At 34.2% G+C, this 17274-nt stretch overlaps 1 protein-coding gene across 17 annotated transcripts in view; it reads right to left on the bottom strand.

Annotated features, from left to right (window-relative positions):
- Positions 1–15454: 15454 nt before the first annotated feature.
- RYR2 (ryanodine receptor 2) overlaps positions 15455–17274 on the bottom strand; it is a 712857-nt gene continuing 711037 nt past the window's right edge. For 14 of the 17 annotated variants that reach the window (XM_031968518.1, XM_031968517.1, XM_031968521.1 and 11 more), the window contains one exon: positions 16768–16863. In XM_031968518.1, the coding sequence (XP_031824378.1) occupies positions 16768–16863 (96 nt within the window). Of the gene's footprint in view, positions 16864–17274 lie in introns of all 17 variants that reach the window. The other 3 variants (XM_031968512.1, XM_031968528.1, XM_031968529.1) reach the window with 1 other exon arrangement.

The following is a 17274-nucleotide window of genomic DNA, read 5'->3' as shown; positions in this document are numbered from 1 at the left end:
AATCCAGAGAGAGAACTATGGAGTTCTGAATGTGGATCAAAGCATAGTATTTTTGCCTTTTTTGTTATTGTTGTCTGCTTGTTTTGTGTGTGTGTGTGTGTGTGTGTGTGTGTTTTCCTTTTAATCTGATATTTTTGTGCAGCATGACAAATATGGAAATATATTTAGAAGAACTGCACATGTTTAACCTATGTTGAATTGATTGCTGTCTGGGGGAGAGGGGTTAGGGGAAGACAGGAGAAAAATTTGGAACACAAAGTTTTACTAAAGTGAATGTTGAAAATTACCTTTGCATGTATTTAGAAAAATAAAATTTAAAGTAAATAAAATACTATTAATTGAAAAAATACTTGCTGATTGATCATATAGGTGGTAGATATACATGACAAATAGAATTAAAGCCTAGCCAATGCTTTTAATACAAGCAAAGTAAAACTGGTCTAAAATGAGGCAAATGAAAAGATTCTTCAGAACATTTCAAAATATAAACAAAAGAAAGGAAAATCAATTTTTTGGCTCTAACTCTGTTGTATGCTACAAATAGCATTTTCCAGATAAAGGCTTTTTTTTTGTGCCCTGGAATTTATATATACTTATTTAAATCAAGCAGTCAAGGTTTTTATCTTCATATAACATATTTGTAACCTACCTATACATAGTGGCAAAATATTTTGATGATTCTAACTACTGACACATTTTCTGTCACTTGCCATCCAAACACCTGAAAAAAGTGTTATATTGCTGTTTATTTTCTCCAATAGTCATTTTCTAGTGAAAATAATAGATTGAAACTTAGTTTGAATGGGAAAAGGATTTTTATTCAGTTGGTTTTCCAAGACACTGGTTAAATCAGACCTGGTGGTGTTAATTAGGTCACAAGGTAAAAGCATACTTAAAATGTTTAAATATTGTGGTGAGTTCCACAATAATTTTCAACATTTCTATTACTTTCATTTCAGCACTCATCAATGATCTATACTGCTTGATATCTTTCTAGCATATAATTCTGAATTTTTCATTTTGGGAATACTGAGTTTAAGTTGCTAATGAGACAACCAGATTGATTAGAATTAACATGGACCTTGGCATTTATTTCTTCCAAGTCCTTCATTTTGCAGTTGAGGAAACTGAGACTAAGAGTGAATAACTAACTTGCAGAGGGTGACAAAAATTGTGAGTGGCAGAGCTGTTATTTGAAGGGCTCCTCTGACACCAACTTTAGTATTCCTTTCTACTATACCATACTGCTGGCCATAGAAGTGTGTGGTTGTAGTCTGGGGAAAAGATTAGGGCTGGGTTAATAGATGTAGGGTTGCATTTTACAACTTCCAATATTGAGAGATGATGGAAGAAGGAGCACTGATGTCAGTACTGCTTTACCTTTCTTCTGGAGCCACAGGTGATTGAAGGAAAACAGGTGCTGTTTAATACTGAGAAACACATAGTATCAGTATCACCTACATAAAACATAAAACCACTTTAAGGTGGTTTAATCACTTTACATATATCACCTCATTCACAAAAACCCTGCAAAGCAAGTGCTCCTATTATCACCATGTTACAGATAAAGAAATTCAGGATAAGGGAGGTTGAATGACTTGCTCAGGATAACACATCTTGAAAGTATGTGAAGCAGAATTTAAAATTATATCTTCTTGACTCAAAGTGCAATGCCTTATGCAGTATGCCATCTCAGAATATATATTCATGTCAACTTTTGCAAATGGCAGCCCAGAGAATCACAATAAAATAGGCAATATGGACTACTCCTGTTTATGAGTAGAATGGAGTGTAAGCTTTTTGTGACTTTAAAAGTAGGGAGGGGGGGAATTTGTATGAATAAAGTTTTACTGTATGAGGATTACAGGGATCCAATTCAATGATAATTTACTTTCCCCTAGACCTTACATAAGCATGACCTCAAAAAAGAATGTAGTGGATGGGCAGAAGGGAAGATTAGAAACAACAGCTTTTAACAAAGAAAGGAGGATCTTATAGTATTTTTAAGTTACTTGTATATATTTTGAATGTGTTTTGTAAATAGTGTGTGTGTGTGTGTGTGTGTGTGTGTTTCCCTGTTAGAAAATTAAAAAGCTCCTTGAGATCAGGAACAGTTTCAGTTTTGTTGTTGAATATCAAGAGCCTTGTAAAGTGCCTGGCACATAATACATGTTTAATAAATACTTGCTGAGTGACTGATCTTTGAGTGAGTATAGAAGCACTTGTTCAAAATGCAAGTGTTTAGAATAGAACTCAAAGGAACCAAGTGTCCAAAAAAGATAATTCAAAGACAATTCAAAATTTTATTTTTGTCATTCTTGATTAAGAGCATCTCATGTACTTCTAGTATCAATTAAGTGATGTTAACTAACTTGCCCACTTTTGCTTTTCTCTGAATGAGTTTCAGTGGTAGATAAATGCTGATCGTCACTGATTGTGTACAGCATAGAAATAGCTTTTTATGAATGACAACAAACAATCCTATAGATTTTGAAATATGTAGAGGTAGATTTTTATAAACAGGATGAATTCATTAATCCTAAGAGTCTTTAGGCATTTTTGAAAATAAAAGTATAGTTAGTTATCTATATAAGGTTAAGGATACACAAAATGCCAATTACTATTTCAGTCACCCATCAGAGCCAACCAAACATGTAATTCTTCCAGGATTTTCCTAATTACATGGTTGAATAAGTCAATTATAGCTAATTTATTTAGCTAAAGTATATTGCTCTCCTAGAACTAAAATATACAGGCATGCAATCTAAGCAGCACTGAAGGGCAAGAAGTTAATGACAGACTTCAGGACTCTTCTTTTTCCTTTTCCTATGAATGTGTAAGATATTTTGGTGATATTAATTCAATTAATCAAACATTTAAGTAGATGCAATGGTAAATATAAAACAGACTTCTCTCGAGGAGCTTGTATCCTAATAGGTAAAAATAGGATATGTACACAAAGTATCTGTGAAAGAAAAGAGCATGTAATAAGTGCAAAGAAGTCCATGCAAAATGATTTTTACAAATTGGAGAGTAGAAAAAGAACTTTTCAGCTGGGAGATAAGGAAAGAATTCTTTGACAAGATAGTCAAGATTTAAAAAGATGCTCCAAGTCATTATTATCAGAGAAATGCAAATTAAGACAATTCTGAGATACCACTAAACACCTCTCAGAATGGCCAGAATGACAGGGAAAGATAATGAGGAATATTGGAGAGGATGTGGGAAAACAGGGACACTAATATATTGTTGGTGGAATTGTGAATACATCCAGCCATTCTGGAGAGCAATTTGGAACTATGCTCAAAAAGTTATCAAACTGTTCATCCCCTTTGATCCAGCAGTGTTACTACTGGGCTTATATCCCAAAGAGATACTAAATAAGGGAAAGGGGCCTGTGTGCACGAATGTTTGTGGAAGCCCTTTCTGTAGTGGCCAGAAACTGGAAACTGAGTGGATGCCCATCAATTGGAGAATGGCTGAATAAATTGTGGTATATGAATGTTATGGAATATTATTGTTCAGTAAGAAATGACCAACAGGATGATTTCAGAAAGGCCTGGAGAGACTTACACGAACTGATGCTGAGTGAAATGAGCAGGACCAGGAGATCATTATATAAATTCAACAACAATACAATATGATGATCAATTCTAATAGACCTGGCCATCTTCAGCAATGGGATGAACCAAATCAATTCCAATGGAGCAGTAATGAACTGAATCAGCTACTCCCAGGGAAAGAACTCTGGTTGATGACTAAGAACCATTACATTGAATTCCCAATCCCTATATCTTTGCCTGCCAGCATTTTGGATTTCCTTCACAGGCTAATTGTACAATATTTCAGAGTCCTATTCTTTTTGTACACTAAAATAATGGTTTGGTTATGTATATTTATTGTGTATCTAATTTATGCTTTAATATATTTAACATCTATTGGTCATCCTGCCATCTGGGGGAGGGGAGGGTCATCCTGCCTTCCTGGAGGGAAGGAGGGGAAAAATGGAACAAAAGGTTTGGCATTTGTCAATGCTGTAAAATTACCCATACATATAACTTGTAAATAAAAAGCTATTAAAAAAAAGATAGTCAAGATTTGTACATTGATGGAAGGAAGAAACTTCAGTAGAGAAAGAGGAAGGAAGTGGAGATACTTCTTGGAGATAGAAGGCAGGACAAACCTGTATATCAGTGAATATTCCTATTTAAGAAGAAAGGATCAAGGAAAAAGTAAGATAAATAGATAAAATAAGGGTAAAGTTAGTATGAGAAAGGAAGTCAATTATGATCATCAAGGTGATGAAATAGAAGTACAGAAACAAATGATGATATTGAGGAGAGCAACTGGCACCAAATATTGGGATTTGGCACCAAATGTTGGGGTTCAGTAATGTGATAGATTCAGAATGACCATTCTATTTAGCAAAAGGTTAATTTATTTATTAGAAGAGGTTACAGACAAAATGAAGAGATACAATAAACATCAGCAGTGGTAATATGAAATAAATCTGGGAGAATTTATGGTTAGCAAGGAAAGGGGTTTTTAACAACTAATATGAAAAAGACAATGTTTCCTAGTGTAACTCACAATTAATCAGGAAAAAGAGACTCCATGAGGTGGAAATAAAGCACTGACTTGCTGGCTAAATCCATAGAGGTGTTTAGCTATAACGAATTAGCTATAACAAGAAGAAAGGTAACACAAAGCATGGTGGGTAGATGAAAGACCCATAAAGCATGGGAGAGAGATGAGGAGAAAGAGGGATCAGGAGGCAGAATTGTGTGGTGCTCTAACCCAAAAGGGATTTAGCAAAAATGGACAGATTTATAGGGAAAATTTAACCTTACAGGTTTGACATGTGATTGAATACATAAACTGGGTTACTCAAGACCTCTACAGGGCATGGGCCTCTAAGGTTGAGCTGATCCCCATTAAGTGCCTTTCCTTGCTCAGGGAGTATGTATAATATTACCAGTACTTCAGGGTTTCTCTGCCAATTCCACCTAGTGACCCAGAATTCATCAACATAAGACATAATCTATTAAGGGATAGAAGAAAAAGAGACAAGTAATGATAGTTGATAACTTTTCCTATTAAGAAGTACTGAGACAGCTATTTGTAAACCAAATAACAAAGAACTTTCATTTTCTCAGGGCACATAGCCAAGATGTGATTAAAAACAACCACAACTTTGAATACCTGTTCAATTGGAGCATAAGTACCTGTGGCTGGCAATTCACATGAGTGCAAATGATATTACAATAGGAAATATGGAAACCATTCCTTTAGAAACTTGCTAGCATTTATATAGCATTTTGACGTTTGCAAAATATTTTGTGTATAATATTTCTTTTGATCCTTACAATAACCTTCTAAGTCATATGTTACTATTATCTCAGTTTGATAAATGAAGAAACGAAGCTGAGAAAATTTGAGTGACTTGTTCAGGGTCATAACTAGTAACTGTCTGCAGCAGGATATGTTTCTCCTGCCCCTCCCATATTCTCCCTCTCCCCAGTCCTGGAATTATTTTAAAAGAATTAATCTGTCTCTCCCACAACTTCCCCATGGAACAAATTAAAAAAAAACAACAACACAACAACCCTGGAAAACAAATCTTTCATGTGTTTTAAGTTCATTATCTCTTTCAGGGGATGAGTTTCATATTTTGTCTTAATTCTTTTGGACACTAAGTTTATCATTGTTTTGATCAGAGGTCTAAAGTTTTTCTAAGTTGCTTTCTGGAAAGGATTCCTAAAAATTAAGGAGTCTTTGGCAAAATAAAAAAAAAAACCTGAATAACAACAACAAAGCTATAAGTATTGGAGAACAGGTGTTATTTTCATCACTGCTAATTGAAGACAAGGGCTTCAAAAGAAAAAAAAAAAGGTAGATTTTGGACTGGGATAGCAAGATAAAAAGCTATTTCCTGAGAATGAAATTTGTATTTAAATAATGAAACATTAAGCTCCTGGGCAGGTAAAACAAGAGATACATGTGGATGCAAAAAGAACTCAGAAATTAACTTAGATTTTAAAAAAAGATAAAAGATGGAAGAAAGAGCAAATAAGAGAGGATGAATATAAATGTTTAGTCTGGCATTTCTATTGTTGGAATACCTAAAGTTCAGAATGAGCTGAGGCTAGCAGAAAAACTAAGACATAATAAAAAGCTTTTAAAGCTGTACTGGTGAAAAGAGAATCAAAGAAAGGAAAGGAACTATTTATTGAATGAATGGTGAAGGATCCGATCAGACCAAAAATCAATGGATTTATTATTTCCATCATCTGGAGACTACATTTTTAATACAGCTAAGAAAGACTGCATGCATATTTTAAGAATGACATCATATGCTTGTCTCATATCAAATTTGTGGTAAAATTTGCAGCTAATTTGTTGCACAAGTACAAATAATTTGTGGCAGAGTATTTCATGAAGTCCTAGATGTTATCATGGTGAATATATCAGCTGTCATTTATGATGTAGTACAGCCATTGTCAGGAATGATATGAACTCTAACCAAGTCCATCCTGTTCCCACTGAAAACTTCTCCATAGATACACAAAAGGATGCCAAATTCCTGGGACTGTTATCTTTGCCAGTATGATCAAGATTTACTGGATCCAAAGGATCCTTCATATAAGGATCCTTCCTTCCCCTGATTAGGTAGCACTAGATAACTCTCTTGTCCTTCAAATAACCTTTATGATGATCAAAGCTCCTTCATTATCTTTTACTTGCATACTCTATTCCCTGATATCCCCTCATGCAGTTACTGAGGTAGACACAATATGCATGCATTTGTTCTTCATTCCCTAACTCTCTAGACCTTTCCTTTATTTTTAACATCTGACCTTTAAATGGTCCCCTTTACTCAGAGCCTTCTTTGTGACTATAATAATGCCTTTTTTGTGAATTTTTCACATTCTGAATCATGTTCCCAGAACCTGATGCTTCATCAATTTTATATAGTGATTTATGGTCTGCAATGAACAATGATTTCATTTAAACCTCACCTATTCTATGTGCTTTTTATTAATGACATCATTTTACAGACTTGGAAAATGAAGTTCTTAGAAGTTTGATTTACCCAAATTCACACAACTAATAAGTATTGGGGTAAGATATAAATCCATTTCTCTCCTGATTTCCAGACAAGTATTCTCTCCACTATAGTATTTACTCTCTAAAAGGTTGAAATAAGATCTGAATCTACCACAATCATGTTTAACAAATGTTAGTCATTTCATATCAAGTGATCAAGAAGTTTTAGTGGCATGCTGTGGGTTTTGGCCCCATGTCATTCAACATTTATTTTAGTGTATTTGATAAATACATTAATGACATGTTCATGTAATTTCCACATGACCTAAGTTTAGAAGGATAGTTAATAATACAAAAGGCTGAGACAAGATACAAAATTCAAGTTATAGGTTGAAAGAATGGTTTATTAGTACATGATTAAATTTGACTGAATAAATATTTTTTAAATCTCCTTTTGAATATGTATACATATACTGCATTTAACATATACTTTAACAAATTTAACATGTATTGGTCTACCTGCCAACTAGAGGAGGGGGTACGGAGAAAAAGAGGAAAAGTTGGAACAGAAGGTTTTGCAAGGGTCAGTGCTGAAAAATTACCCATGCATATATCTTGTAAATAAAAAACTATAATAAAAAAATAAAATAATCTCCTTTTGAATTAGAGTCCCTGAAACATTTTTAGCAAATAAAGTTTTCTTAATTAAACTTGCCCAAATTATGTACTAACAGTTCTTAACTTTATGAAGTTTGGCAAAACTTTAAGGCAATATTTTTATATTTGTTCAGACAAATTAGATTCTTGTAAGATTTCAATTGGTCACTTGATTAGGACTCCTACCATGATGATGTTTATAATAACAGAAAGTCAATAAATTCTTACAAAGTCATGTGTTTGCACTTTAGTTATAGATTTCTGGCTCAAATGTCTTTCTTTGTGTTAGGGTCAGAAAGAATCTATAATTTTTAAAATTATATATTATAGAAGAGGTGGTAAGGATCCTAGGTTATTTCCATACAGAAGAATGTAAGCTTCTTGAAGATAGAGACAAGATTTTTTTTTATACCTTGAATGTGTAGACCTTTGCTATCTACACATAAGTCCCTTAAAATATGCTTTATGAATTGAATTGGATCTCTATGTATATTTTGAAACCAATGTTATTTCCTCCAATGGTACCTCTAGTCTGTATTGAAATGTGATTCTGTGAAAATCCCTGACTTGATATTCCTTCCATACTTAACTCCCAATTGCCAATTTGAGATAGTACAAGTTTCTTCTATTTGTGTTTAAAAATGTGCATGGGACAGGTATTTATTTCTTACACATAAAAGAAATGTTACAACTAAAACACGTGTGTAAATTTAGAAATACTTTAAATACCTAACTAAACTAAATAGTTACTATTATACTCTGTCAGCAGGTTGAGATATAAATGTTATCAGTTTATAGGAATGCTGAATAGGTATTGTTATATTTTTATTGGCTGCTCACTGTCCCTTTGAAACTCGGGGCCTGAGCTCTTCAGTTTCTAGGCGGTCATCTTCTAGGAAGTAGACTTCCACTGCTATCACTCATATCTACCTAACGGTTACAGGAGCTCTGGAATCCACAAGTTTATTTTCAAGTTAAGACAAATCCACCTCAAGATTAGTGATTGTCTCTCCCTAATGAATATTGACGTTAAAATCTTAAATAAAATATTAGCAAAAAGATTACAGAAAATCATCGCCAGGATATTACACTATGACCAAGTAGGATTTATACCAGGATGCAGGCTGGTTCAATATTAGGAAAACTATTGGTATAATTAACCATATGAATAACCAAATCAACAAAACCATATGATTATCTCAATAGATGCAGAAAAAGCATTTGATAAAATCCAACATCCATTCCTATTAAAAACACTTGAGAGGATAGAAATAAATGGACTTTTCCTTAAAATAGTCAGGAGCATATATTTAAAACCGTCAGTAAGCATCATATGTAATGGAGAAAAACTGGAACCTTTCTCAGTAAGATCAGGAGTGAAAGAAGGTTGCCCACTATAGCCATTATTATTCAATATTGTATTAGAAATGCTAGCCTCAGCAATGAGAGTTGAGAAAGAGATTAAAGGAATTAGAGTAGGTAATGAGGAAACTAAATTATCACTCTTTGCAAATGATATGATGGTATACTTAGAAAATCCCAGAGATTCTACTAAAAAGCTATTAGAAATAATCCACAACTTTAGCAAAGTTGCAGGATACAAAATAAATCCACATAAATCCTCAGCATTTTTATACATCACCAACAAAATCCAACAGCAAGAGATACAAAGAGAAATTCCATGCAAAATAATGTTGATAGCATAAAATATTTGGGAATCTATCTACCAAAGGAAAGTCAGGAATTATATGAGCAAAATTACAAAACACTTTCAACACAAATAAAGTCAGATTTAAATAAATGGAAAAATATTAAATGCTCTTGGATAGGCTGAGTGAATATAATAAAGATGACAATACTCCCTAAACTAATCTATTTATTTAGTGCTATACCAATCAGACTCCCTAGAAACTATTTTAATGACCTAGAAAAAATAACAACAAAATTAATATGGAAGAACAAAAGATCGAGAATTTCAAGGGAATTAATGAAAAAAAAATCAAATGAAAAAAAATCAAAATCAAGCCTAGCTGTACCTGATCTAAAGCTATATTATAAAGCAGTGGTCACCAAAAGCATTTTGTATTGGCTAAGAAATAGATTGGTTGATCAGTGGAATAGGTTAGGTTCACAAGACAAAATAGTCAATAGCTATAGCAATCTAGTGTTTGACAGACCCAAAGATCCTATTTTTTGGGATAAGAATTCATTATTTGACAAAAACTACTGAGAAAACTGGAAATTAGTATGGCAGAAATTAGGCAAGGACCTACACTTAACACCATATACCAAGATAAGATCAAAATGGGTCCATGATTTAGACATAAAGAATGAGATCATAAATAAATTAGAGGAACATAGGATAGTTTACTTCTCAGACTTGTAGAGGAGGAAGGAATTTGTGACCAAAAAAGAACTAGAGATCACTACTGATCACAAAATAGAAAATTTTGGTTACATCAAATTAAAAACCCTCTGTACAAACAAAACTAATGCAAACAAGATTATAAGGGAAGCAACAAACTGGGAAACTGTAGTGTAATCTTTTTCTCAAATGTAGCCAGGTGTTAAAAGTTTAAATCCTTTATTGTTTCCTTCAAAATAGCTCGTTTAGTTTTCTCAGAGGCCTATCTCCCTCCTTGGTTCCAAGAGCTCTTGCAGCTTGTCTGCCAGCTTCAGCCTCCAGCTCTCTCTGAATCTTGGTTCTACTCTTCTGAATCCCCAGTTCTGCCTGACTGCAGTGTCTAGCTTCTCAATCTCCTCAAGTGATTGACTTCTGGCTTTCAATCTCTTCAACTGAACTCTTCATTGACTCAGCTCCTTTTATGCTCTTTTAGAGGTGTAAACTCAAAGGTTGACTCCTCCTCCAAGAGAGTGGGATTGTGGTAGGTATAAACTTGTGAACTCCTGAAATCCTGAAATCTCCCAAACTTGTGAACTAATGTGTGAACTCCCAAAGGTATAAACATAAGCATTATTTCTATCAATTCTAGTGATTTAACACCTTGTAAGGATTCTAACAGGAAAACGTTTTCACAGTTAAAGGTTCTGATAAAGGATTCATTTCCAAAATATATAGAGAGAATTGACTATAATTTATAAGAAATCAATCCATTCTCCAATTGATAAATGGTCAAAGGATATAAACAATTTTCAGATGATGAAAACGAAGCTATTTCCACTCATATGAAAGAGTGTTCCAAATCACTATTGATCAGAGAAATGCAAATTAAGACAACTCTGAGATATCACTACACCCTTGTCAGATTGACTAGGATGACAGGAAAAAATAATGATGAATGTTGGAGGGGATACGGGAAAACTGGGACACTGATGCATTGTTGGTGGAGTTGTGAACGAATCCAACCATTCTGGAGAGCAATCTGGAATCATGCCCAAAAAGTTATCAAACTGTGCATCCCCTTTGATCCAGCAGTGTTACTACTGGGCTTATATCCCAAGGAGATACTAAAGAAGGAAAAGGTCCTGTATGTGCCAAAATGTTTGTGGCAGCCCTGTTTGTAGTGGCTAGAAATTTGAAAATGAATGAATGCCCATCAGCTGGAAAATGGTTGGGTAAATTGTGGTATATGAATGTTATGGAATATTATTATTCTGTAAGAAATGACCAGAGCAGGATGAATACAGGGAGGCTTGCAGAGACTTACATGAACTGATGCTGTGAAATGAGCAGAACCAGGAGATCATTATATACTTCAACAACAATAGTGTATGAGGATGTATTCTGATGGAAATGGATATCTTTGACAAAGAGATCTAATTCAGTTCCAATTGATCAATAATGGACAGAATTGGCTACACCCTGAGAAGGAACACTGGGAAATTAGTGTAAACTGTTTGCAGTTTTGTTTTTCTTCCCAGGTTATTTTTACTTTCTGAATCCAATTCTTCCTGTGCCATAAGAGAACTGTTCGGTTCTGCCCACATATATTGTATCTAGGATATACTATAACATATTTAACATGTAAAAGAGTGCCTGTCATCTAGGGGAGAGGGTGGAGGGTGGGAATGGAAAAATTGGAACAGAAGTGAGTGCAAAGGATAATGTTGAAAAAATTACCCATGCATATGTACTGTCAATAAAAAGTTATAACTATTAAAAATAAAAATAAAAAAAGATTAGTGATTGTCTCTTGGAATCAGGCAAAGAAATACAAATACCAAAGAAGCATAAGACCTATGCTTAAGCAGGCCTCATGCTGCCTTATTTGGCTGCCATATTATAGAAGTTTAAGCTTGTATGGTTAAAATCCCCAAAATTTCATCATGCCATGTATCTATACAGGAAATATACTATATGTCCTATATTAAAATAAGATGGCACTGTAGGAAATATCTTTCATGTCAGTGTCTGGTCAATAGTAATGTTAAGCAAATAAAAAAATCCTAATTATGGACTTCAAAGAATAAACCATATAAGCTTAAACTTTCACTACAAAGGAGCATAAGGAATGTTAAGTTCCTGTCTAAAAGAATTTCCTTAAACCAAAAACTTAACCAGAGTAGAAGAATGGGTGATGTTCTTGATCAGGGTCCTGATTGTAGGCCCCATAGAAGAAAAGCAAGAATTAATAAGCCTGAGTTTCATTCCTACCTACTTTTGGGTATCTTAGAACCAGCATTCCTTCAGGAATAGGACAGAATCCTAGTTAAAAGGGAAATCCACTTTCTTCTTCTGAATAGAGACAAGGGAACAAGAGGATTTGAAAATTAAAAGGTGATTCTACTTTTAGGAAAGTCTCTCTCTGTCTCTGTTTCTCTCTTGGTATAGGTCAACTACAAGGGTGAGGTACATGTATCTAGCCTTGGAGACAACCTTAGGAATTCTGGGTCACTTGTTTAGAGCTAACCATTATTAACAGGGGAGTTTTTGTATTGGAGAAGCTAGAGGGAGGAAATCAATCTCTATTGGTCATTGCCAGAAGACCTGGAGCTGAAGGGCATTATTTGGTTAGGGTTTAACAGAGGCAAAATACAAGATACCTGCTAAATAGCCATGAAAACTAATTTATATTTTGAAGTTGAATTCTTAACCTCCTTGGAAAACATAACATTAGTCATAAAACTATTTTAAGAGTATCAATGTGCATTATCTTTGTGTTTTAATTTTTTTATAGAAGAAAGTAGTTGTCCCATATTTGATACATACTTTACATTAAATACATTTCTTTACCTGCTTTGGAGAGATTCTGGGCTCAGTCTAAATTTTAATTAATTTTCTCCAGAATACCTGGCTAGGGTACAATCAAAGAGTGTGAAAAAGAACTTAAACATCATCATTTCAAGCAAGGATTGCATCCCATGCCTGGGCCCAAAGCTGAGAGAGGATTCTGAATAGAGAAGGAAAAGAGGTATTCTAGCCCCTCCAGACCTACCAGCAGTTCCAAATGTTACATATGTATTGAAAGATGAATAACAAAGAAGACCAAGCAAATTCCTGCCTTAGAATGCTAGGCAGTTTGTCAACAAACAGTTGTGGAATGCCTGTTGCCATGTGGCAGGCTTTGTGCTAAATGTTGGGGATAAAAAGGAGGACAAAAACAGTCCTTATTCTTCAGGTGTCCAGATTTTAATGGTGAGATAAATGTGACTAGGTATTTACAAAAATCTACACAGAGCTTTATCAGCTGCTCATTGTCCCTTTGAAATTCAGGGCCTGAGCTCTTCAGGTTCTAGGCCATCATCTTCTAGGAGGTAGACTTCCACTGCTGCCACTCAGATTTAGCTAATGGTTGCAGGACTCTGGAATCCACAAGGTCATTTTCAAATTAAGACAAATTCACCTCTGGGAAATGGGGACAGAACAGATATAAGGTGATTTCAGAGAAGAAGGCACTAGTAGCTGGGGTAACTGGAAAAGGTCTGCCAGACATGGGATTTGAGCTGAGGCAGGCTTCTGTTAAAAAAGTCAGGGAAAAACAAGTATAGATAGATAAGAAGTCACAGAATTCCAGGTAGGCAGGATAGCCAATGCAAAGACATGGTGATGGAAATGAAATATCATGTGCAAGAAATAATTAGACTAATTTTGAATCACATAGTATATGGCGTGAGGAGAAATATAAAGTTTAACAGTATTGGAAAGGGATGAGGTTATTAAGAACTTTGAATGTCAGAGGTTATAGTTAATCCTCAAAGTAACAGGAAGCTATTGAGATTAAATGAGCAGGCAAATGATGAGAAGAGGCTCACTTTGAGGAAAATCATTTTGATAGCTGATTAGATTGGAGAAGTGAAAAACTTAAGACAATTAAGACACATCGGAAGACTATTAGAACAGCTATTGACAGAGGTGATAAGGGTTTGAAATTGGATGATTAATAGTTATGAGAAAAGAGAAAAGGGGATATAGAGAGGAAGGTAGAAATATCAAATTTGGCAATGTATTGGATATGTGGGATGAATTTAGGAAGAAACCAAGGTCATGAGCAGATGGTGGTACTATTAACAGTAAGAGGGAATTTGGGAAATGGGAGATTTTTGGTGGAAATGAGTTCTATTTTTGATGCAGTGTCTATAAGGGGCCCATAGGAGATATAGTTTAAGATGTCAAAAAAAATGAGCAAGACTGATGCTCAGGAGATAGTTTCTGATATAGGATACTATAATTGCTTCCTCCCTACTTCTTTATCATTATCCCCAGAACCCCTATTTCTACCCCATAGTGTAAAGTTATTATCTCACACTTTAATCGGGCAAACCCAAGATTACTCTCTGGGAGTGTAACAACTTAACCTTTCAGGCAAGTAAGTGGTACAATGGATAGTATGCCAGACCTGGAGTCCAGGAGACATATGTTCAAATAAGGCCTCAGACACTTGCTAGCCCAGTGAGCTGGCATGTCACAACTTCTGTCTACCTTTGTTTCCTCATTTGGAAAATGGGGACAATAATGACACATACTTTCCAGTGTTATTATGAGGATCAAAGGAGATAATTGAAAAGCACTTTGTGTAGTGCCTAGCATAAAGTAAGAAGTACATAAATGCTATCTATTATTATATTATAATAAATTCTAGCTTTCAGATTAGGTATAAAATGGTCAATAATAAGACTGGAAGGCATATATCAAAGAAACCAAAGAACCAGTCTTCTTTCTTCATAGTGTTCACTTTAAAAATTATAGGCTATGTATCATTACCCATTAGTAAGTTTTTAATCAGAGTGAGAAAAAAAAATGAAATTAAGACAACAAATCAGATATGTAATGTCATCACATTCAAATCTGAGATTATGTTGATAAAAAATGTCTTTCCCAGACTGAACTGTCCTAAACTCTCCTAAAAATACAGATGACTGCATTATAAATATTACATATTGGGGCAGCAACCCTTTTGAAGGCTCTCATAATCACTCATTTTCTGAGAAGAAACTAGGTAATATCAAACATCCAAGAAGCTCTTTGCAGGGTCAAGTAATGCTGTACTTTTAGACTGTATTATTTCTACTGTCCAAGATAATTGGATAGGAGAGATGGATTAAAACATAAAAAGAGAAATATGTAACAATAATCTTAACCATCTAAACTGATAGCATTATTCAGTAGCAAAGGCTTGTAACAGTAGTCTTCCTTAACTATGAGGAATCGAATGTGACAAATCCAAAGACTAAAACATGAAATATATCTAGGAATATTCTAAATCCATTGCAAATACAAAGTCCCCAATATATTAGAAAAGTTTTGAGAGTGTGTCCCTGCTTCATATGAAACAGAGAAGGAAGAGTGAGCCAAGTTAGTTAAATAGTTTAATCAGAGCAGTTTTACAATTCTAAAATTAACAGGCAGATCTGGTAATAAAAGAGCTCCAATGTTAGCAAAATGATGTTGCTTCCATTCTGAATCTTTCTTTTTATTTGTAAATATTGGCATTACAATTTAAAAGGACTCAAAATGGAATGATGTATGCATCATCATCATCATCCATGTTCTGTGATGCAACTGATGAAATCCCTGAATGGATATTGCTTCAGCTTTGATTTTAAAAAATGGCCTGACATGAAGAAAGTTCTTATTCCACAACTGATCACAGGTGGCAAAAAAAAAATAAAGGAAAAAATTCCAAAACTACTGTCAAGTTCATTACATATCACATTGTTGGCTGATGACACTGGCTCCAAATGTACAATAAAGCCCACAACACTTTATTACTATGAATATAATTATTGTGAAAATTCTCTCACGTTGATCAACTTGTTTCCGAAGCTTTTCTTTGTTTAAACTTGCATAATAAACATGCAATGAATTATTTCATTTGAAAGTGTTTTTTTTTTTTTTGCAGTCTTTTTTGTTTTCATACAAAGATTTCATAAAGTTGCAGTGCTGCATCAGAGCATTACCAAAAAAAGAGCAAGAGCAAATGGGGAGAGTCAAAGTGAATATACTGAATGAGAATTGCCAATGATACTTGTCCTGAGACACATCACAGGCCTGTTAAAAAAAAGTGCACAAACTTCTTTTGTTACCCTCCCTCACCAAAACTAATAAAAAAAGAAAGAAAAGAAAAACAACTCACAAAATAAATCTAAATGAGAACAAAGTGACGACATAAAGAAAATAAAGATGCTTTTTTTCATGCATTCATCTTCTGCATAGCTCAACCCACATATAGTAAGGCACTATTTCCCATCATAACTGGTGTCCACAAGAATCCATTACAGTGCTCCAGTGCTTTGTGAACTATTGATAGTTCTTTCCAGGATGATGAAATAAAGAGACTGAATGAGTGTGGATTTCTTATAGCCCAAAGAGTCTTCTAGCAGTCTCAGAAGAAAAAAAAAACTCTCTGTGTATATATGTAATGCATGGTTGTAGAGAGTGTCTGGAATGGTGTTTTATTCCAGAGCTATTTCTGTGTGTATATGTGTATGAATTTGGATTGTTCTTCAGTCTGTGTTTTCAAAGAAAATACACAAGGTAGGGGAAAAGCGCAGTCAGATCCTTACAAAGAAAGCTTCAGGTTTCCTGAAAGCATAGAACTTCAGTGATCTACAAAATTGACTTGAGAAAGAAGGATCTGTTTTCAAGAGTTGAAAATTCTGATTTTAATTGAGCTGGTCTTCATACTGTTTACGGAAGCAGTCACCTGCTGGGAAAAATTCCCAACACCTTTCTTGATACATCTTCCATACATAAGATTCCTAAAAGAATATAAAGAGAATTTATTAATATTACAACTTCATTCAATATGCTAAAACTGTAAGGCTAAAATAAACTTCAAGATCTCATATAATACTGAAAAGAGTTTTCCCAATTTATTAATAATTTTTCTTTCCTAAGTATAATGTGTTCTATGCATATCAAGTTTTTAATAAATTTTGCTTGATTCAATAATGAAGAAAATGGCAAATAGTTTTAAGCATCCTACAATTCAACACATGCATATCCTTGTCCCAATGAGAAATGTATTATTTCCAATAAACCATCTTCCTTAACATAAACTAATGATTGCAAATGACTTCTTTTATTAGACCAATCTTTGTGTGTTTTTTAAACATTTACTCTTTATTCTGTCATAACTACTTGAAATACAAATTGAGTCACAACAGGAG

The sequence above is a fragment of the Sarcophilus harrisii genome, chromosome 4 (assembly GCF_902635505.1).
Source record: "Sarcophilus harrisii chromosome 4, mSarHar1.11, whole genome shotgun sequence".
Lineage (NCBI taxonomy): Eukaryota > Metazoa > Chordata > Mammalia > Dasyuromorphia > Dasyuridae > Sarcophilus > Sarcophilus harrisii.
This window is presented reverse-complemented; position numbering and strand designations above follow the sequence as displayed.